This window comes from Procambarus clarkii, chromosome 10 (genome assembly GCF_040958095.1).
Source record: "Procambarus clarkii isolate CNS0578487 chromosome 10, FALCON_Pclarkii_2.0, whole genome shotgun sequence".
In the NCBI taxonomy this organism is placed as follows: Eukaryota; Metazoa; Arthropoda; class Malacostraca; order Decapoda; family Cambaridae; genus Procambarus; species Procambarus clarkii.
This window is the reverse complement of record NC_091159.1, coordinates 25,637,141-25,660,447: the sequence shown is the minus strand read 5'-3', so window position 1 is coordinate 25,660,447 and position 23,307 is coordinate 25,637,141. Positions and strand designations below refer to the sequence as shown.

General features: G+C 36.5%; 2 protein-coding genes across 3 annotated transcripts in view; one reads left to right on the top strand and one right to left on the bottom strand.

The window, feature by feature from the left end:
* The window catches only part of LOC123746358 (pseudouridylate synthase 1 homolog), a 75,388-nt gene extending 69,018 nt beyond the window's left edge, over window positions 1-6,370 (top strand). For both annotated transcript variants that reach the window (XR_011227982.1, XR_011227981.1), the window contains one exon: window positions 5,945-6,370. The gene's annotated coding sequence lies outside the window, so the exon portion shown is untranslated. The remainder of the gene's footprint in view (window positions 1-5,944) is intronic.
* LOC123747631 (uncharacterized) overlaps window positions 1-23,307 on the bottom strand; it is a 107,122-nt gene that overhangs the window by 30,618 nt on the left and 53,197 nt on the right. Inside the window, exons 7-13 of the mRNA XM_069322243.1 lie at window positions 12,845-13,007; window positions 9,856-10,055; window positions 8,646-8,866; window positions 8,142-8,489; window positions 7,600-7,723; window positions 5,938-6,082; window positions 4,610-4,763 (exon numbers count right to left, since the gene is read on the bottom strand). Of these exons, the coding sequence (XP_069178344.1) occupies window positions 4,610-4,763; window positions 5,938-6,082; window positions 7,600-7,723; window positions 8,142-8,489; window positions 8,646-8,866; window positions 9,856-10,055; window positions 12,845-13,007 (1,355 nt within the window). The remainder of the gene's footprint in view (window positions 1-4,609; window positions 4,764-5,937; window positions 6,083-7,599; window positions 7,724-8,141; window positions 8,490-8,645; window positions 8,867-9,855; window positions 10,056-12,844; window positions 13,008-23,307) is intronic.

Sequence of the window (23,307 nt, the reverse complement as noted above, 5' to 3'; positions counted from 1 at the left end):
ATTGCATTCTGACAAGTTTTCAAAGTGGAATACATTAGGTGATATACTGCACTCCTTGGTAATTATGAAGCCCTGTAATCAAAGCAGAAGCAATGATATGCAACACTGTTTACATGGCAAATGATGTTCACAGTTACTAACTTCTGCTATCCACTCCTGAATGTTGCAGAGTGAAATACAAATATTATAAACATTGTATACAGAGAATCAATAGCTGTAATGATTATTTTGGGGTGAAGAATTTCAATTTCATTAATTTGTATATTATAATCAAACTCAAATTCTCACTATATTGTATAACTTTGGAATGACACATTCTATACCATAATTTGTTATAGGTTATTACAAATTTAAGTTTAGACTATCTAAGAATATACAATAAACTTTTCTTTCTTGAATGTAATAAAAATACATTTAATTGCATATGCTTAACAAAACATAAAATTATTACTGTACTTACACTTCCTACTGCAAGAGAGTATACAATTATCAAGAAATGAACTCTTTAATAAAAAGTGATAAAGCAAGAGATGATAATACTGATGATGAGATAAATTGGCATTAAGAAATATATCCTCCTATAAGCCGGTAAACTAATGTACAGTACTCACAATTTTATATAACATACAGTACAATGTACAGTATATTAAAATTTAAGAAATGGCCTCAAAGAGGTGATATTCATTATTTCTTATTAGGGATCAATGATGCTATTTGCCTGCATCTTGATATTTTTTGACACTCAAAAATTAATTTAAATAAATAAAGTCATAGGAGAATTTATTTTCAATATTCTAACAGGGTAACCATCTCAAAAGTCTAAAAAATAAAAACTCACATTAGCTTAAATAAAAATATTTATACAGTATACCATATATCTATATCTATTAATATTATGTTCCTTGGTGAGATGTAACTTCCTTGAGGGGGGGTTAACTTTACAGAAGCTTTTCCATATGTTTCAACTATCTTGAAGTATGTATTTACAAACTTAGAGAAAGCATTTAGAATTCTAGCCAAATTCTAAAAGCTGAATTGCTGGTGATAATTATGGAACAATTGCTCTTTACGTGTACTGAGAAATGCCAATATAAGACAAAGGACAGAAGGTTTAAGGGTGGAAATTTATAGAACATTAAGGACGATGGAGAAAGCATTAGTGAACCAAACAGTATTACTGTATATGTATTATTTCTATACAGTACTAAAAAAGCTAGAGTACAAAAGGAACATTTGGCAAGTACGTATGTTTTTATCAGTTGTTGAAAGCCAAAACAAAAAAAAATCCAAACCCAACTATACTTTATAAACTTCAGCCCCTGACAATATACAACACTTATTTAAATACCCAACTACAGTACTAAACATATACAGTATACAAGTATTTCATACAAATGGGTATGAATGGTGCATATTTAAGACTACAATAATACAATCCCAGATCTTGAACTCTTCCTTAAATGTTGCAATAAACCCTATGAACATCACACAAGAATAAAGTATCTCCTTTGATGTTTCTCTCGTAATGCTCAAACTCTATGCTGAAACTCGGTGTAAATAAAATGGCTACAATTACAGAAAAATCTACAACAGATATAAAATACTGTACTACACTGAACTTAATAAATTAAAAGTTAAGTTAAAGTCACTATTTGTAAATTCATAACAAATTGTGGAATATATTGCTAAATTTTTCTAAACTTTATGTACCATTAAGTTGCTCCAATGTGCAGGTCTTCTTGTTACCATAGTTAGGACAGGTCGATAGTTTATATTGGTACATGTATCTGTCCAAATGTCCCTGACAAAGTCTTACTAGGTCCAATGAAGACACTGGAAAATTCTCAATCTGGCCTGAATTGGCCTTGATTAAACTCTTTCACTTATACTCAAAGCCTTTCAAAGCTGTACTCAGAATCAGAGAAACTGCCACAGATTGTTCTGCTAGGAAGTAGTTAGCCTACTGGCCATTATCCCAAATTGCCACAAGATGTCAGACCTACATGTGAAGAGGGTACCCAGACACTTCCCACCTTAAACTTCATATGACTGTTCCCATATGCACTTCAGGTTGGCAGTGATCAAAACAATTCAGTTAAGTGACTTGTGTTCTGTCCATAAAAATCTTTGTTTCATTGTTCAAGGCTCCTGGTATTTGTGAACATTTTTTATGTTCAGGTGTACACAGCTACAGTACTGCATTTCTCTGGATTATATTACCACCAGCATTACAGAGTTATCTTTTCAGCACTGGTTTGGTTTTTGTCTCAATAGTCAGTATCCACTTCTTATTTCTTCCATTTCTATTGTAAGCCCTTTAATTAAACTTTGTTGCATTGATAAACAAAATTTGGCTAATTTGCATGTGACTTTTAAAGCAACCTTGAGGGTATAAATGTTTAAATGATCATATAAAAATTTACATTATCACCCATTAATGAGGAGTTAACAAACAAGAGGGTGGATGGTTTTGGACAGAAATTACAGTGGATTGCAAGAAGTTCTACAAAAGATTACTTAAATCTTAGAGAGCTATAAGGCACCACAATTACTATGGGCTGCTCCAATGCCCAAACTTTAGGGCCCTGAGACTTTCTCACCCTACTGGGAGTCAAGAGTAAAATCTACCCACTTATGAGGTAAGGGGAGTATGTGGGGATCAAAGATCAACCCACTATCAAAGTAAACTGTCCAGAAAGTTGAAAGCTATTACCCTGTACAAAATAACTACAGGTAACATATCTATAAAACTAGATGGAGACAGTCAAATAATTCAACTGATAACTGGAACAGTTATCCAACTGATAAGTGGAACAGTTATCCAACTGATAACAAACAGTTATCCAACTGATAACTGGAACAAAACAATGCTTGTCTAACTCTCTCAGCCACCACTCAGTAGGAGCCCAAATCTGATCACCCAGATGCAATCAGGCGAGGAAATGAGGACTGTGTTAGTAGGGACCAACGGGTGACATCAGGTGATATGGGCTGCCACCTGGTAGCAGGTAGTCACAATTGGATTATATGTTTACATAGTGGCACCAATTGTTGCTCCATTACCTACTGGTAGTTACTTTTTTGTCTTGCAGTTGCTTGTTTTCTTGTGCCTATGCTTTTTGGTGGGTGTTTCTCTTAGTTTTGAGGTTGATTTTTGATCCCCCAAATCCCTGTGCCTCTTTGAGGGGAACCAGATTATTTTCCTGATGCTGGATAGGTTAGAGGGGTCTCAAAGACCTGGTGTAATTACTCTAAGGCATGGGTCGACCAGTGCTTAGCTTTGGGAAGCCATTGAAGGCTTCTCTCCCAGAAATAGCTTGTTTACTTCAGTGGAAGTAATAAGCAGCTGGTTCTACAACATCCTGTCCTCTCGAATAATATATCGTATTTTGACATTAAAATCTCTAATGACAAACTATGATGTATGTGTACTGTATTATAATTTGTTATCTGTTAGATTAAGGACCTGCCCAAAATGCTATGCATGCTAGTGGCTTTACAAGAATGTAAAATCTTCATTGCTATGTACTTTCTTAAACCCAATGTACCTTCTTGTATATAAATAAATAAATATATAAATAAATAAACAAATAAATATAAATCATCACGGCTGGCAAAATTGACAGGGTGTTACGTTTACTGTCTGTGGGTCCACTGGTTAGAATTGGATCGGGCAATTCAGTATATAATTTTTATGACTTAGCAACTCAAAAGAACAGGCTATTCATAAGACCCTTATGTCAAAATGCATTAAATTTAACTCGTTAAATTTGGTGAATAAAATGTTAAGGTATTCTTGCTTTTGGACAGTGTTCCCAACCATCATACCACTGTCAAGAGTAAGGCTCCAGGATCATAGCATTGTACTCGCCTACAAAATGCTTTATTCTAGGAAGTACTATGAAGAAGTCATAGCACTGAAATACAGTGATAAGAATAAAGAAGACACAAACACAAAAAGAATAATTAAAAACTTAAAAGCCTTCAACATTAAATCTGCACTATTCAACTGGATAAGATCTTAAGAGATGAAAGACAATACCATTTTTAACTGTTGAAAAAATACATTGAGGAATAGTAAGGTCTAGCTAGAAGTTTAGGTTATTGAGCCAGTTGACTACTCTACCTATTTTAGTGACTAATTCAAGTTGTGGTAAGAAAATTAATGAAATGTAGGAATGTTATTTTAAAATACATAGGTCTGAATGGGTTAACACTTTATAATCTCTTGAGTGGCAAAATAATTATATGAATTATAATTAGTGAGAGAAAATTTATACAACTTAAAAGATCAATTAAGGTATCTATTATTATGATAAATTTATTCATAAAGTTAAAAATATGATTTTAGTTATTCATTTGTACTGCATATATCATAAATTGTTATGTTTTACACCACAGCTGTTTGAAAATGGGTGGGTTTAGTGAGTGGGATAAGAGCATAAGTTTTTACCCATGACCATGTGTCTGTCCACTATAAATGTGTGTACAAACAAAGGCTTACATCACCTTTAGAAACCTTTCTAATTTAGAGTTTCCAAAATATTAATAAACTCTCTTGCAAGCTTCTTATAATGCCACCAGCACAGATACTGTTAAGAATACTTACTCTTAGTGATGCTCTTCTCTTGTCTTTTTCACCCTTTTCTAGACCAGTGCCATAGCTTCGGGAGAATGACCGTCCTAGACTTCCTCCAGCAGCTAATTTCTCCTGCCGGCGGCGCTCCATTTTTGCATATCGAGCTTGCTCATCAAGCTGTTGTCTGCAGGATTGATTTACAAAAATACTAACACATGAAAATGGGAGTACAGTAGACCAATTACCTTTTTTATCCATAAAAGCATTTTTAAGGAAAAATTGCTCTTTCTTGTCTAATATTTACATTGCCATATGTACAAAATATAGAGCACTGACTGTATTGAAACACCACTTTTCACCTCAGTGGCTCCCAAGAGCTTATAGCACTAGTTTCTCAGGGACATCTCTCTAGTCAGACTCCTGTGACTCTTTGCCTACTGGAGGCCACAAACTGAATCTGGCTTCCTCAAAGATCATAGATTGACCCACAACAAAAGTAAACTGCCAAAAATATTGAAAGCATAACAAAAGAAACCATTGCTCTAAAAAATAAAAAAATAAAAAATAAATAAATAAATAAGGCCAAATAATGGTTGGCAATGGGTAAGTAATCGTTTCCTCAACTCCCCAGATATTACCAGATGGGCAGCCCTGGTTACCCAGGATCCCCGCCAACTCCAACACTTACGACCCACCTCTGCCATTGACCCCAATCCCATGAGGAAGAAGAGGACAACGTGGATGGAGTGGGAAGCTACTGAGGTGTTACAAAAAACATGGCATTTCACTACACTCAATGCTTTATCTCTGTGCTGGCCCCCTTAGTAGCTCCTCGGAGCTTAATCATGTTAGAGCCTCACAGAAGAGAAAGGTTTTCTGAAAAGGAACACAATATTCCCCCCCCCCCCATCTCAACAGGCATCAAACCTTCAAACCACCAAACCCCTCCAAGTGATGTTTGCAATCACTTGTGATACCATAGCCACCACTGTCTGTAGTCACTTGTGATGCCATGGACACCACTGTCTGTTTGTGGTCATTTGTGATGCCAAGAAAAGGCTTGCAAAGACTTTGAGTTTTCATGAATAAACCTCTGTAGTCATTTTGGATTTAGGTGTTAGTGATTTAGGTAGCACCTAAAATGACCATACAAAGATGCTAGGACTTTCAGGGGCAACAATGCAAGAATGTCATCTGATTGTCAATGATCTTTGTCACATGACCCAATGGATGTTACCTTAGCGGGCAACTGAATGTGATACAGTAGCTCCAAAATTTAATATGAATTTAATTTTATGAAATAAATTATGTACAAATTTTTGTATCTTTAATGTATAAAACAAGTCTGCCTTTCATACCTTGCAGGATTCACAAGGCTCTCCAGTTCTGTAGCCAGGTGTCTCCGGATTATATTTTTAGACTGAGGGATTCCTAGGGCTGTGGCCATTGTGTCTGAAGTGAAAGAGGATTCCAGGACCACTAGAGCACCATGGACACCACTGTCTGTCAACAGAAAAAGATACACAAATATTTTACAACTGTTCTGATAAGTAAGCATATGAGTCCAACATCAAACCTTACTATGTATACAATTAAAGATACCTGTGTTCGAAAACATTATCTATAATCAAGTGTAATCTTATATAGTTAAGCATATTGTCCAAAGTCAAACCCAGTTTTCTTTATATCTGCATAAGTGCAAATTATATCATATTCTAAATGCTAAATTATAAATTCTGTGTACAATTGTTCAAACAGACTAAATGAGAATAAACCCTTTCCATTCCATCCCAAGTTTTGTTGCATTTAGCATTAGCACAAGCCACCTTTCAAAAAAACAAAAACTGGCACGTTAGAGTCATAGGAGATATGCCACAGTTCTGTGACCATCTTTACCTACTGGAAGCAAGTACCATTGTCAGAACTGAGGTGATATATGCTTAAAATCTAAAGTGCCACAAAACAACCTAAAACTATCCCCAAGAATGTTTGGCAATTATAATCAAGTGTTGATTATAATGAAATGAAGTAGCCCCTGAAGTAGCTCCCCAAACTTAAGTGCTGATGCTCCCAAGCCTTAGCAAATTGTACCAGACCTCCAAGAACCACCCTTGTCTCAAGAAACAGGACCCTACTCAGGAAACGGAACTCTGACTCAGTATTCATGCTCTACATTCCTAGATTAAGGCATCATTTACAGCTTTCACTGCTGGATGTGGTGCATGTCATCTGCCTCTTATACTATTACTTATTTCTAGATTCATACTCTACATTTCTAGATTTTGGCATCATTTGTGGCTTTCTCTGCAGTATGTGGTGCATTTCACCTGCCTCTCGGTTAGTCTCCCAACCCACCACCACTACGGACAGCTTCATTTTGGTTGAGGCTTGTGCGTCTATAAGGGTTGAAGGTGGTGGCACTGGAGGATTGCCTCAGAGGAGGATTAGTGTCTGCCAAGCCTCTTTTGATAACAGTGTTCCTTTGGGACTACATTGACACAGATGCTGAGAGGGCAGGAATCTGCAGCACTTGGGTCTCCTGCTCCATTGAGGTAAGGGGTGGACTCCAACCCAAGCCCCTCGCTATCAATAGAGAGGGCTCTCAGCCTTTAGGTGGGTGGTGAGTAGGGCCTTTGGTTGCCATCTGCCCCTTGCTAAGGTATGGTATCCACGTTGGTGAGCATCTGTCTCCTGGTGGCAGATATTGTATACAGTATCCACCTTTCTTGTTCAGGCTTCTTCCCTCCTCAGATCATTTTCAGGTTACTTTTAGTTTGCTGGTGAGACTTTTCATTGCTCATATATGTCAATTTCAGACTACATGTCTGACTTAGAGACTGGTTTAGTTGCCTTCGGGTCCTCTGCTGCTTTCTGGTAACAGTAACCATGTCCTTTCCACTCAGTCTGGAGACTTCTTCCACTACAGGTAACATTATGGATTTCACTCTGGGCACTTCGGGCTCCTGTATAACTTCCACAAAAAATATTGAAATAAAAATAACAAAGATGAGGAAACTCACCCTTAAGGTTATCTGCATACTCAGCAAGGTCTATCGATCTTGCCCATCGTACCCACCGCATATTTGTCCACACAACTGGATCAGCATCAATGACATCACACTGACGACGACGCTCTGCTAATACCTGTTCAGTTTTGTTGTTGAACAAATATAAGCTACTGGTACTTGAAATAAATCTTTATACAGTATATAAAATTATTAAATAAGCAAATTACCAATACTCTGAGATATTAAACAGAATCTTTACAAGCTTCTACATTATAATAATAATAGCTCTGGCTTTATAGGGAATATGATAAATGATCATAAAATTAAACTATAGTACAGTAAAACAATAAATTCCTTATATGAGAGTCTTGAAGAAATTAAATTATACAAATAAAAACTAATGTATTATCAATTTAAGTTAAAATTAGTAAATTTACAGCCGCTTACCGTATAATACCCACCTGTACCAAATCTAGCAATTACATTATACAATACATATAATGTTCACCTGTCTGTCAAATCTAACAATTACAGTATAACAGTATAATGCTCACCTGTCTGTCAAATCTAACAATTCTTAAAAGATGTACTCCATGGATTATTGAAGCTTGGTGGAACTTGCGATGAACACCTAGATGCTTCTCCAACTCTTTTTTCGTAAGAGCCTCCAGAAGCCGACCATCTACTAGGTTGTTGGCAAAGGCATCACAGTAATGTGGAAGGCCCAAGTCTGGTAGCCACTCGGAGGAAACCCACGTGTGTCCCAGTGCAGATATGCGAGGAAAACGAGATAAGCGAGGTTCACGAAGTTCTTCAATGGCTAACCGAAGCTTCTTGCGGTGCATTGGGTGAGTGATACCTAGGCCTGCTTCTAATTCTGAGTCACTGAGTTCTAGAAGAACCTTAACACAAAGTAAAGATAAAAATAATGACAAGAAATATAAATGCTACAAATTTTATCCACAAATATTAGAAACAAAAAAAATCAAATCAACAAGATAAATAACTACTGTATAAGGCAAAAGACTTAAATCTTAAAATGTTCATAGTTCATTTACCTTTCCACTTCGAACATTCTCAGCACACATGGCACCATACTGAGGCATGCCCAGAGTAACTTCCAGCCAAGCTAGAACAGTTGGAGCTTTCCATCTCTCCAATGGAATGTGTTGTGCCTCTTCTAAAAGTCTAAGTTTCTCAGAGTAACTTTCTTCAGTTAAGGGTGAGGCACACAAGGATGAACTTGGAGACCAGGAGGCACGCTTGTCACTCCCATTACCTAAATGCCATGTTAGTAACACTTTTGTTAGTTGTATAAAGTCCTGATTTTTTTTTTTTTTTTGCAAATAACTCCAACTCAAGAGTTTCTAAGGGACTATCTATTAGTTCGGTTATGTAAAATAAATGTATACATGCTTAATACAGTACAGGCAAACATTAAAAAATTAAATAATATTAGATTCACTGTACAAGAGTGAATATAATTGGTAAATATACAATCAATGGATCTAGTTTACCTAAAAGTACAGCATCTTCAGCAGGATATCATTAATATAGGTAAGTTAGAAGAGATATTGCTAATTGGAAATTGCCTTTAATATTTTAAGAGCATTACTGAAGTCATTCCACACATCAAACCTCTAAGAAATGCTACATTTTAGTAACGTATGGACAGTTGTTAAGACAGTGAGAGCTTATTAGTGTGAGCTATGGCTCCTTGGCCTCCACATGGTTGAGAGCGGAAGGAAGGTCTTCAGAGCTTGATACCCCTACAATCAACCAAAAATGCCTTATGATACATTATACATCTACAATTCATATTGGTTTATTTTTAACATTACAGTACTGTATTATGAATCTTAAATAATTTTCTGGGTGAATATATAAATTAGCCTACATCTGTTGCAACTAACATGGAGGAGGCTTCAGTTATCTGCAGTGTTCATGCTATGCAATATGAATGCAAAATATAAAGAAAAAAGGTATCCTCGAGAGATTGTCTAAATATGGTAACATTTAGTGAGAAATTTTCATATGATACTTAATAGCTTTAAAAAAATAAGAATTTTACACTGTAAATAAAAATTGTATCGCAGTTGACAAAATATATTTTAATACAGTATTGAAAGTTCAATTTCAATGCTAATCATTATTATAAAAGTATTCAATGTTCGTGGAATTTGAGAGAGTAAGAACTTAGTTTTAATTAAGATACTGCTAACAGATTTACAATACGAAAAAGACAATATAATTTTTGGTTTATCTTACCATCATACAATGAAGCATCAAGAGCTGCACGCTTCTTCTGTCTGGCAAATACTCTTGAGATAGACCCCCAGGTACTTCCACCCTTATGACTCTTGCGGGTAAGGGTACTTGTACCTCGAGCTTTAGAAGAGTCAGCTGCCTCACTCAACCTCTCACACAACTGCTCGGCTGAACGACTCAGCCCTCCTGCATTTGCACTACTGTGAATTAAAAAAAATATATAAAGCTTCTTTTGTACTGTAATTATATTCATACTATACCTCAAGATCTTAAAATCATCAATGAATGGGATAAAGTAGTGAAACAGTTCTCAGGTTGTATGAGCCATCATTTGTCAGGCTTATGACCTGTGAGGGGGGACAAGAACCAGCCCCAGACATCACCCATGTGAATACATAAGCCTAGGCCAGTTACAGAGAAAGGGAGGGGTAGGGCAGAGGTTCACTGGTGCCAGAGGGTGGAGATGAACACCCTTTCATCTCCATGGCAACCTTAGGGGAATTGGGCTGTGATTACTTGGTCTAGGATGTTTTGAGAAGCCTTATTCCACAGAGGATTTGGGGAGAGAAATATTAAGTGTGCGCTGAGTGGGGATAGGACTGGTTGTCTGGGTAGTTGGAGAGAGTATCCTCGTGTCTGGTATATCAGAATATGTAAGCAGTCTATTCTTGGTTCAGATTCATTGACATATATATATATTCCTTGCCTTGTTAGGAACTTGATTAGGTTGCCACATTGCTTAAATAACAATTGATATTATTAAATTAAAGTATTCTGTGTATTAATTGACAACCTCTTTTGTCAATTAATTGACAACCTCTACTAGTATGCTTTCTAGTTAAGTCAGTTCAATTGTCATTCCCTTTTCTTATTGCCTGGTTTAATTGATGTCAATCATCCTCCTTGAATTTTATCACTGAATGATGAAGTGTTACTAAGATAGCCAACATCTGAATGAGTTTCTAAGGACTAGAGGTGAGGTGGTGTCTCCCCTTCGCTTGAAGGTAAGGTGTGATGTGACAAACTTTGCAAGTGTTAACATATATGGAAATACGAATACTTATGGTCGTAAGACCGTGTCATCCAGCTTATGGGAAAGATGGACAATAGTAAGAATGAACAAATCCACAAGGGCTGTGATGAGGATTCGAACCTACGTCCGAGATCATACCAGACGCTGCCTTTATCGACTGAGCTACGACATGGTAAAAGAGTTGAAACCAAAGTTCTAATGAACTTACTGGATCCCGCAGCCTCTCCGAGACACAAACCAGGGTTTTACATAACTCCCCCATGCACTTGAGCTATGTCAATAGGCCGTTCTCCCTCTTCGCCCTTACTTCATTACACACAGAAAACATAATAGCGTGATGCATCAAATGAACAAATCCACAAGAGCCGTGATGAGGATTCGAATCTACGTCCAAGATCATCCCAGACACTGCCTTTATCGACTGAGCTACGACATGGTATCTTGTGGATTTGTTCATTTGATGCATCACGTTATTGTGATTTCTGTGACAATTCAATTTAATTTAATTGTTTTTCATATTACTGATAAGTATTTTGATTCATAAATGCAGTATTTGTCACCATCATCCTTATCTTATTTCCCCATGTTCATTGGGCAGGGAGGCAACAGCCAACAAGAAAATAGGAGAATAGTGTAGGAAAAAAAGGTTCAAGATATTAAAAAACAAACTCGTCCATTTCTTATAGTGTGACCAGGATGGGACGGAAATGGTTGGGAGCATTACTTATCACCCACTGTAAGTAGGTTGCCAGGAATTAGTCAGCTTGTTGTGGGGTTGCATCCTGGGCGAGGTAAGTAATTTGATACACTCTGGCTGCCTTATTCCAGAGTGTATTCCTTATTCCCTGACACAATGAATTAATTATTATATAATAACTAGCATCATAACTATCATCCACAGCAGTACCTTACAGCTTAACTCATGCAAGGGGTAAGAGATTCAAGCTCAACAAGCTACACTGTAGCAGGGCAGATAAAAGGAAATTCCACACAGAAATCACAATAATGTGATGCACCAAATGAACAAATCCACAATGGAATTTGCTCAGTCGTAGCTCAGTCGATTAAGGCAGCGTCTGGGATGCTCTTGGACGCAGGTTCGAATCCTCGTCATGGCCCTTGTGGATTTGCTCATTTAAAAGGAGATGTTTGTTCACCCACAGGTGGGATGACCTGTTGAACAGCTACAGCCCACAACCACTGCTTGTGGGGGAAAAATACACACATACATACATACATTCGTACATACCTTCACACATACATACCTTCATACATACATACATATATATAGTGTATATATACTGTATGTACAGTAGTATGTAATAGCCAGAACTGCACTACTTGCTCTAGTATGTAAGGAATGATTTGCCTAACAAGCAAAGGAATTTTGTTATTTTCAAATAATTCTTTTCAATTTGGTTTATTCCACTTAATATTAGTACAGTATTATATATTATACTGTATATAGAACATGAATTACTGACTTTGTTATGTCAGGTTAGGATAGGTTTGATCAAATTTCTATGTTAGTTTTAACTGAAATTAAAAAACTTTTAATTACTGTACAGTATATTTAATATAATGGCAAGCTCTATAATTTCATAGGAAAAAATTTGAAAATACAGTATATAATTTCACAAAAACTTGGCTTGTTAGAAAACTTAGCCTATTAGGTACAACATACATATATGAGGAGAATCTGCAAAGTTTTCTCTGAATACCCTCTTTATTCTTCATGCCACAATTTTTGTGATACATAAGACTTTTGTTTATCTTTCCAGGAGTGGCCAACATCCTTACTCTGTGTAAGTTTATGCTGTGAATGAACAAGTGTATTTTATATAAATCTGTCCTTTTATAAAAATGTAACTCAAAAGCAGTTAGGTGAAACATGTAGGTCAGCCCCACAAATAAGAAATACCTCTAGCAGACTGAAAACATACGTTACAAGCCTACCTGTTTGCAAGTCCACATACAGCAGGAGAATTAATACTAGCAGCTGTGGGAGTTGATGCACTAGTGGGAGTATTGTCCCCACTCTGTTCCTCCCGTTTTAAGCAAACTGGTGTGGCATAAAGAGGGGAGAGAGAAGGTGACTCCTTGGGGGTTCCTGCTCCACCTACACAGTTGGGTAGCAAACATCAATAAATTAACATTTTATATTTGCAGATACAGTACAACAGGTAATATATAGGTCATCTACATGTTCATAGTACAATATCTTAAGATAAGATATTTATTCAGGTAAAGGTACATACATTGAAAATGAGTTACAAACATATTGTTGGATTAATAGATAAGAGCTAGTACATAGAAGCCACTAATACACATAGCGTTTCGGGCAATTTTGTATATATATTGCAACATACCAAGATATTCTAGAAGGAAGCATACAAATTATTACTGCACTGCTTAGTAGCATTCTGTAAAGGTCCAGCAATTCATATAAATGGAGGAAAATGTAAGAAATGTAAGTTACAAAGCATTTATGAACTCCAGTGAGATAAACTTGTATTCAAGATGCAACAACATGGGAGATTTTAACCAGAATCTGTCTCTTCCTAAGCCATCCAACTGTGTATTTCTCTAATAGGATTTGAAATTCTACATATGTATTATGAGTAAGTCTGCATATCTTGTTGGGAATAAGCATAAGAGAGGAGTACATTTCATATGCATACAAGCTGGGGATTTACATTTATTCTAGAAAGTATAATGAGGTTTAAAATAAATTGATATGTACATATTTAATAAATTATACATACTGTAATTGCAAATACATACAGTACTCAGTCTCTGGGTCGTTCATGTCAAAACTAAACCTGCTCATAGCATGCCGGCTTCCTGTCCTTGTCGAGGCCACTAGTGGTAGTGGCCCTTAGGTAAATCAGGTAAATGCAAGACTTTCATTAAAGTGCAATACTTAGTTTTGTTCTGAAATCTATCTTCATGTGAGATCTTTACTTATGAAAGAGTTATGTTTAATGTACTCTCCAAAGACATTCTGATACAGCACTGCAATAAATGTTGGCATTTTAAGTTCCTGGACAATATTTGGTTAAATCTTAAGACTAATAAAAGAAGCAGAATAGTATGGAATGAACATATACGCACACAGACACAAACCATTACAGTACTCTACTAGTGAAGCTGAGAAATGCAGTCTGTAACAAAAGCTACATTAAAGTGCACATGAAATGAAAGTAATGCATACATAGTGAGATAAAAAGATTTTGTACTGGATAATTTACCCAAACAGTAACTGACCAGTTTCAAGCTTTTCTACTTTTACACCCCAGTTTTCTACTTTTTATTATTGTTTGCTTCTCCCAGGCCCACATAGCACACAATAATGCCTAATTCTATGTTCTAATACTTTTTTTAATCTTGGACACCTAACCCATAAATCTGAAAATATGAGAATTGACGTCGTTTTGGTCTATCCTGAACCATTATCAAATTGTGGAATAAAAAAGACTGGTGAAGAAAGTCTATCTATCTACATGTTCTCCCAACCTGCTTGTTCATTGGCCTTTCTGCCTGCTTGCCTGCTCATCAGTTCGTTCATCCACCTACCTGCCTGCTTGACAGATTCACCCAGCTCGTTTGTCAATATACTTTGCTTTATCACCCACCCACTCCTGTATTTAATTAATATTGCATTTATTGTATCCTTGCAATAATTCATTCTACTGTAGTTACATTACATGTTTTTTTGTCAAAGACACTTCATCTCACCGTTATAGACATTTCTTTGTGTTACAGCAAAATGATCAATATCATCAACACATTTTAATACAAAGCTAATTTACCATTTTGTTCAATAACATACTGTAATATGCAACATGAATTTTTGTTTTACAGTATAAATACTTTATTGTTTTATTTGTTTTTGTAAGTATTTTTTTTTATCTTGAAACACGTTAAAAACGTTTCCATAAAAAAACTTACACAGGGTGTTGGGGACTGAATACTTTTGTAGGATAAGGAGCGGAGTCTAGAATAGGCTCTTCAGATACCCTGTACTGTCTCATGGAGTTTGTGGTGACTGTTTCACTGGTGATTTCAGACAACAACAAAAATCTACACACTTTTGCTACCTCTTAATCTTTAAAAGGACTATAAATATACAATACTGTGTATGTATGCAAATATAGTTCTGGTAGTACAGTCTCGTACCCAAGACTCATAATCATGAATTCCAGGTTCACATCTCAGTCAAGACAGAAATACAGTAGTTGGGCATGTTTTCTATCACCTAATGCCACTGTTCACTCTGCAATAAATAGGTATCCAGTCAGCTTGTTGTGGGGCTGCATCCTGGGGAGGGTCATTAATTCGGCCCAAGGGAGGGTGGGAACCTTAATATAAGCCTAACAAGTATATATATACACTGGCTGCCTGTCCCATGAGACAAAGGATTATATATATGCTGTATATATTTAAATATACATACACACACACCTATACGAGATAATGTCTGTCTGTACAAAGTTGGAGGCCAGATGCTTAGGTTGAGCTTCACTCAACTTGATAAAGGGAATGGTCTAGGGTACACGATGAACATAGGCTGGTTGGGATCACTAGAATTCAATAGGGAACAGTGAGACAGAGACAGAGAGAGGCATAAACAGACAGAGACAGACTGACATCTGTTATATGAGTGGACAGATGGATGGATGGATGGATGGATGGATGGATGGATGGATGGATGGATGGATGGATGGATGGATGGATGGATGGAATGATAGATGGATAGATGTATGGATAGAGAAGGATAGAGATGGATAAATGGATAGATAGATGAGTAGACAGACAGAAAGATAAGTGGATTGATAGCCAGATGGATGGATGGATATACAGATGGATGGATAGTTGAGTAGATGGATGGATGGATAGAAGAATAGATGGATGGATAGATGAGTAGATAGATGGACATATAGAAAGATAGATGGATGAATAAATGTATGGTCAAATAGATGGACTGATAGATGTATGGATAGACAGATGGATGGATGTATAGACAGATGGATGGATAGTTTAGTAGATGAATGGCTAGTTGAGTAGATGGGTGGATAGATAGATGAGTAGATGGATGGATAGATGAGTAGATAGATGAGTAGATGGATGGATAGATGAGTAGATAGATGGATGGATAGAAAGATAGATGGAAAAATAAATGTATGGTCAGATGGAAGATGGATGGATAGGTAGATGGATAGATGTATGGACAGATGAACAGATAAATAGATGGACAGATGGATGGATGGATAGTTGAACAGATGGAGAGATAAATTGATAGATGAGTGGACAGTGGATAGATGAATGGATAGTTAGATAGATGGATAGATGAATTTTTATAATTTCTTACAATGTATTTTTATACAGTACTTTCTTACAATGTACCTGTAAAAATTTTTTTTAACTTTGCTAGAAATTGCCTTCTTAAAATTATATGTTAGATTAAGGATCTGCCCAAAACGCTATGCGTGCTAGTGGCTTTACAAGAATGTAAAACTTCAAGTCTCTGTACTCTCACAAACATAATGTACTGTCTTGTAAATAAATAAATAAATAAAATAAATGAATAGAGATGGATGGATGGATATATAGACAGAAGGGAGAAAGATAGACACACTATTTTATAATTTATTGAGTCTTCTGTGTGTGTAATTACCTAAGTGTAGTTACTGGATGAGAGTTACGCTTGTGGAGTCCCATCTTCCCAGTACTCTTTGTCATATAACGCTTTGAAACTACTTATGTTTTTGCCCTCCACCACCTTCTCACTTGTTTCAACCGTCTACCACTCTGTTTGCAAAAGAAAACTTTCTAATATTTTTTCAGCACCTTTGTTTCCTTAGCTTGAATTAGTGTCCTCTTGTTCTTGACTTTGCTAATTTTGGGAATTCCTCTTTGTCAATTTGGTGATTCCTGTTATTATTTTGTAAGTGGTGATCATATCCCCTCTTCTTCTTTTACCTTCTTGTTTTGGCATATTTAACGTCTCTAGCCTATCCTCGTAACTCTTGTTTTTCAGTTCCGGAAGTCATTTTGTAGCACGTCTTTGCACCTTTTCCAGTTTATTGATTTGCTTCTTGAGATATGGGCACCATATAACTGCTTCATACTTCAATTTTGGTATCACAAAAGTCATGAACAGTTTCTTTAGTATTTCTCCATCCATGTAATTAAAAGCAAGCCTGAAGTTGAAAAGCGACACATATGCTCCTCTCACATTGTTCTTTATGTACTCCTCTGATGACAGTTTACTATTCAAAACCACCCCAAGGTCTTGGTCTTTATTAGAGTTCTTTTATTCCTTTCCACATAATTTGTAATTTGTGTGTGATCTTTTTTCTCTGTTTCTACATTCCATAACATGACATTAATTTACATTGAAATCCACTTGTCACCAGATGCTACAAGCACTTATTTTATCTAGATAAATTTGAAGGGCATGATAATTGTCTGCATGTCCTGTCTTCCCCAGTATTTTCACATCATCTGCAAACATATTCATATAATTCTGAATTCCTTCTGGTAGATCGTTAATGTAGATGATGAACATTACTGGTGCAAGATGGATGGACCTGTGGTACCTGTGGTACTCAGCTAGTAACACTCCTCAAGTCAAATACACTGTCTCTGATTACCGTTCTCCTCTGTCTGTCAGTTTGAAAATTTGTCATCCATGTTAGAAATCTCCTCTGTCACCCCTCCAGCATGTTCCAGTTTACAAAACAGCCTCTTGTATGGGACTCTGTCTAAAGCCTTTTTCAAGTCCAGATAGCCACAGTCAACTAACCACCTTTTTCCTGCAGTATGTTTGTAGCTCTATCATAAAAACTAAGTAGATTTATTACACAGGATCTTCCTGTTCAAAAACCATAGTGTCCGTTATTGTGTCATTAATCTCAAGTGTTCAACCCATTTGGCTTTAACTATTGTTTCTAGTGTTTTGACCACCACGCCTGTTAATGATACTGGTCTATAATTTAGAAGTTCCTCTCATCTACCATTTATATAGATTAGTACAAAGTTCGCTTTTTTCCATATATCTGCTAAGGTTCCTGTGCACAAGGATTTCTAGAATATTAATTGGAGTGAATGCTCAACTCAGATGCACATTCTCACAGCACCCAAGGTGAAATTCCATCAGGTCCAACTGCTTTATATCTTCCTAACCCCTTGAGTAATTTTTCCACTTCGTCTTGAGATACCTCTATGTATTTATTCTATGGGGTACTCTGGAATTGGTATTGGGTCCGGCTCTCTGAAATCCTCATGTTTGTACAAACACACTTTGGAACGGTTAATTTAGCATTTCTCACATTTCTTTTTCATTCTCAGTAGTTCTGTTGCCAGTATTTCATGTGGTACCTATTCTTTTATATTATAAAGTACAGTAGTATAAAATTCACTTAATCATAAATTGAGGATAATTTACTAAGATGGTTTAGTCACACTGAAGAATTAGATGAGAGTAAAATGGTTAAGGAGTGTATTCAAGTGAGCATGAATGTAAGAGGAGAGTGCAAACATGGAGAGGGAGTGTGAGAAAGTGAACAATGAATGTTAATGCACAATGAATGTTAATGGTAGGTAATAAGGCAAGATGGAATCAGTTTATTAGGAGAATCAATGTTTTACATTTTTAAATGTCAACTCACTAGAAGCACTTTACACCTTGTTATATGGAACATTGTGGTGTTGCTGCGGATGTACTGCTTGAGTGTGACAATGCTGGTTCTACATTATGCTGTAGTATTTATGTGAAGATATGATGAATTGATTAGATGTCCTTTTGGTATTTTTCATTTATTTTCTATTATATATTCTCTAATTTCCTATTGGCTGATGCCTCCCCACCCCATTAAAGTGAGAAATTTAATAACTTAAATTTAAGATTAGTAGTGATGATACTGTCGTAAAGAACATGTTGGTTTTAATTCATTGCATAACTGAATTTAACTTATGGCTACTCTCTCTAGTGGCTTTGATGAGGACAGGAAGCTATTGGCTTGGCAAAGGTCCTGCCATTTATCCTGATAATTTTATCAAGCTGGATTTGGAAATTCACAATGTTTTGGCATTTACGGCTTTGGCAGGTAGGTAGTTCCATGAGTTTATAATCCTTTGAATGAAAGGCCATCTCCTGTTTTCTGTTCTACAGTGTGGCTTACCTGAGTTTAACTGAGAGCCACTAATACTAGTGGCCTTAACAAGGACAGAAAGCCGGCAACTTGTCAAAGGTTCCCCCCCCCCTCCCACATTTGCAGTGATGATCTTTTCCAGCTGTACTTTAAAAGTTAACAGAATTTTGGCATTTACGGCTTTGGCGGGTAGGCAGTTCTATAGGTTTATAACCCTATGGATGAAAAAGCATCTCCTGTTCTCAGTCCTACATTGTGGCTTGTTCAGGTTGAAACCATTGCTCCTTGTTTGTGTTACATCTGACCTTTTGAAAAAATTTTATGGATCAACATCCTCCAAATTTTTCAGTTTTTTAAAGTTTCAATGAGATCTGCCCTGTCATGCCTGGTTTTCAGTGTTGTTAGCCCTGTGGCCCTCAACTGTTCCTCGTACGTGAGTTGACTTGGCTTTGGAATAATTTTTGTTGCCCGGTGTTACACTTTCTCCAGAGCAGCTATGTTCGTCTGATGTTGAGGTCTCCATGCTTGGATATAGTAATCCAAATGCTGGATTACACCAGAGATTTATACAATTGAATCACTACCTTCTTTTGCTTAAAGTCATAGGTACGCATGATTATTCCAAGAGTTTCATTAGTTTTTTACTGCTGCTCCTACTTGCTGTGCAACTTTCATTGAGTGGTGGATTTTGACTTCAAGCTACAGTCTCCGTGGTGTAGTGGTAAGACACTCGCCTGGCGTTCCGCAAGCGCTATGTCATGGGTTCGTATCCTGGCCGGGGAGGAGTTACTGGGCGCAATTCCTTAACTGTAGCCTCTGTTTAACGCAACAGTAAAATGTGTACTTGGATGAAAAAAACGATTCTTCACGGCTGGGGATCGTATTCCAGGGACCTGCCCGAAACGCTACGCGTACTAGTGGCTGTACAAGAATGTAACAACTCTTGTATATATCTCAAAAAAAAAAAAAAAAAAAAAAAAAAATTCCTTTACTTCATCAATCTGCTGTAATGTTATTAATTTGGTAGTTGTGGCGTGGGTTGTTATGCCCCACATGTAAGGTCTTGCATTTGTCAATATTAAAAAGCATTTGCCAGTCATCTGACCATTTGTGGAGTTCTTTGTAAGGTTTCAATATCATTATAATTTCTCACTTTACCATAAATCTTTGTGTCATCTGCAAATTTGATGATGTGGTTTGTAATATTCTCATCTATGTCATTGATGTATATGACAAAATAAGGGTTGGCCCCAAAACAGACCCCTGTGGTACTCCACTTAGTGCATTTCTCCAATGAGATTCATTCCCATTTATCACAACACTGTTTTCTTTGTTTTAATCATTGCTTTATCCATTCTAGTATTCTTCCATTTATTCCATGTGCCTGTAATTTCCTTGCCAGTCTTTCATCTGGTACCTTATCAAAAACTTTAGCAAAATCCATGTATACTACATCAACCAGAAGTCCTTTGAGTAGCTGGTTATCATTTCCAAAAAATGTGAACAGGTTTGTAAGGCAGGATCTATTTTTCACAAACTCATGTTGCGTCGATTTTACAAGATTAGTCACAGAAAGTTGGTGAATGATTCTCTCCCTTAGTTGAGCTCAAAACCATTTCTCCTTGTTTGTGTTACATTTGCCCTATTAAAGAAGTTGTCTTAATCAATATTCTCCAAATTGTTCAGTACAGTATGTATTTTAAAAGTTTTGATGAAACCAGCTCTGTCATGTCTGGTTTGCAGTGTTGTTAGCCATGTGGCCCTCAACCGTTCCTGATATGAGAGTCGACTTAGTTCAGGAATGATTTTTGTAGCCCGGTGTTGAACTTTCTCCAAAGCCATTGTGTCTTTCTGAAGATAAGGCCTCCATGCTTGGATACAATCATCCAAGTGGTGGCACGCGAGAGAGTTAAACAGTTGGATAACTATCTTCTTCTCCTTGACGTCAAAAGTTCATTTGATTATCTTTAGGGTTTGATTAGCTTTTATTACTACAGCTCCTACTTGTTGTGCCTACATGCAAATCAAGAGTTACTATCTAAGGATTGTAGGTATGTTGGATAAATACAGGCACAGAAGGCATTATAATATTTGAATTCAGGCATGTGGTGTATTGCAGTCTTTGGATACAGGTCTATGGAGCATTGTGCTATTTGGATACACGCTCATTGAATGTTGTGCTTTTTGGACACAGGCTCATGGAGCAATGTGATATTTGAATACAGGCCCTTGGGATGAAGTGCAATTTACAATCATTCCTATAGGGGGGCTGCAAAACTTGAATTCAAAATAACGTAATGTAACATAATATATATAAATCAAAAAATAACAAAATCACAGTTGCTAGCAGTGTATTGTGATTGATGACAGTTAGATCTGTCAACTTTAGACTATAGGTTTAATACTCTGTCACATAAATATTAAGGATGGTAAATAACATGAATCTGAACTATTTTCTTGAGAGGTCTTGCATGACACACAAGAAGAAATTTCTTCTAGTTCAAGAATGATTTTTGTAGCCCGGTGTTGAACTTTCTCCAAAGCCATTGTGTCTTTCTGAAGATAAGGCCTCCATGCTTGGATACAATCATCCAAGTGGTGGCACGCGAGAGTTAAACAGTTGGATAAAGTCATTTACGTCATTTACGTCAAAGTCAAAGTGTCATTTACGTCCTCTCATTACCCAACACAAAGCTGCTATTAGGACAATATCCAACTCTGGCCCCAGACAGCACTCGGTACCCTTACTCAAATCTCTGAATATGTTAGATATTAAGTCACTGCACATTCTCTCTTGTGTATTATACATATATAAAACGCTGAACTGTAATGCCAATCCTGACCTCAAAAGCTTCATTGAAGGTTGTAACAGAACCCATGAGCACCACACCAGAAATAAATACAGTTTTGATATTCCTAGAGTACGACTTAATCAAACTAGAAATGCTCTACAAATCAACAAATCAAGGGACCCAGAATGTGGAATGACCTTCCCAACCATGTTAAAGACTGTACCTCTCTCAACCAGTTTAAGATAAAAACTAAACACTACCTAATAAATTCCCTGTAACCTACCTCACTCCTCTATTATCAACCCATGTCTGTTATTTTTTTTTTTTTTTTTTTTTTTAATCAACACTGTCAACCTATTGTATTTGTGCTGCTTTTTCAGTCATGTTCCCCCTTTTTTTTATCTTTATTTGTATTTGTTCTCAACACTTTTTATTCTTTATGCTCAATTAGTATTAAGTTCTAGATATTAATGTTTTTCTTGCCCGAAACGCATTGCGTAATAGTGGCTTTAGGCATTGTATGTACTAGCTCTATCTATATATCAATCCATTAATGTAACATCACTTGTATGTATGTACCTTACCTGAATAAACATATTTATTTATTTTATTTATATTTAAATGATTTCAACCTTGACAGCCACAATGGAGAACAGACTCCAAGAAATAATTGTTTTCCAATAGAGTAAAAACCTATGCATTTGAAAGAGCTTGCAAACTAAACCTATCAAAATATAAAAGGTCATACAGTATATGTTTCTTCTGTACGTTTAATACAGATATGATAGCAATAGTGTGTTTATTAATTATTAATAAACTTTCCTCATACATAATTATGTGTATATAAGACTGTATATTAGTGTATATTAAATATGTAGTAGGTTGTTATAACTCTAGCTAGGTACTCTCATCTACAATACTCTTTAAGTATTGGAACCATAGTTATGCTTTGAAATCTTAATAATCTTTTCAGAATAACCAAACAGATGGGTCAGTGAAACACAATAACAGCAACAATACCTATATTCTCCATAAATTACATGCAATAAGTAATTTGTGAGATAAAAGCCTTAGCCAGACTATGAACACTGTAGACTGAAGGAGGTGTGCCATAGTAGCAGAGGTCCTGTCTTGGCTTGAAGCTTGGTGTTGGATGACTTTCCTGCTAAAGGAAGAAGTTCTCTAGTGGAGCAGGAATTCCTCATTGTGTTGCACATATAGCCAGAACTGGGATCAGCAGATAGTAATGACTACTGTCCTGAACCAGGTTTGATCAGCCACCAGCCAATGATAAGAGGTTGTTACCCACTTGCTACCCCATAGACAGAGCAGGAACATCCACTCCCAAGATGAGGAACTAAGAACAGCAGTGGCCTATCACATGATAATGCACTGATGGTACTGCACAGAAATGTTGCAGCAGCTGTAGTGTCTGGAAGCATGACAGTACTTCCTCTTTCTGCCAACAAGG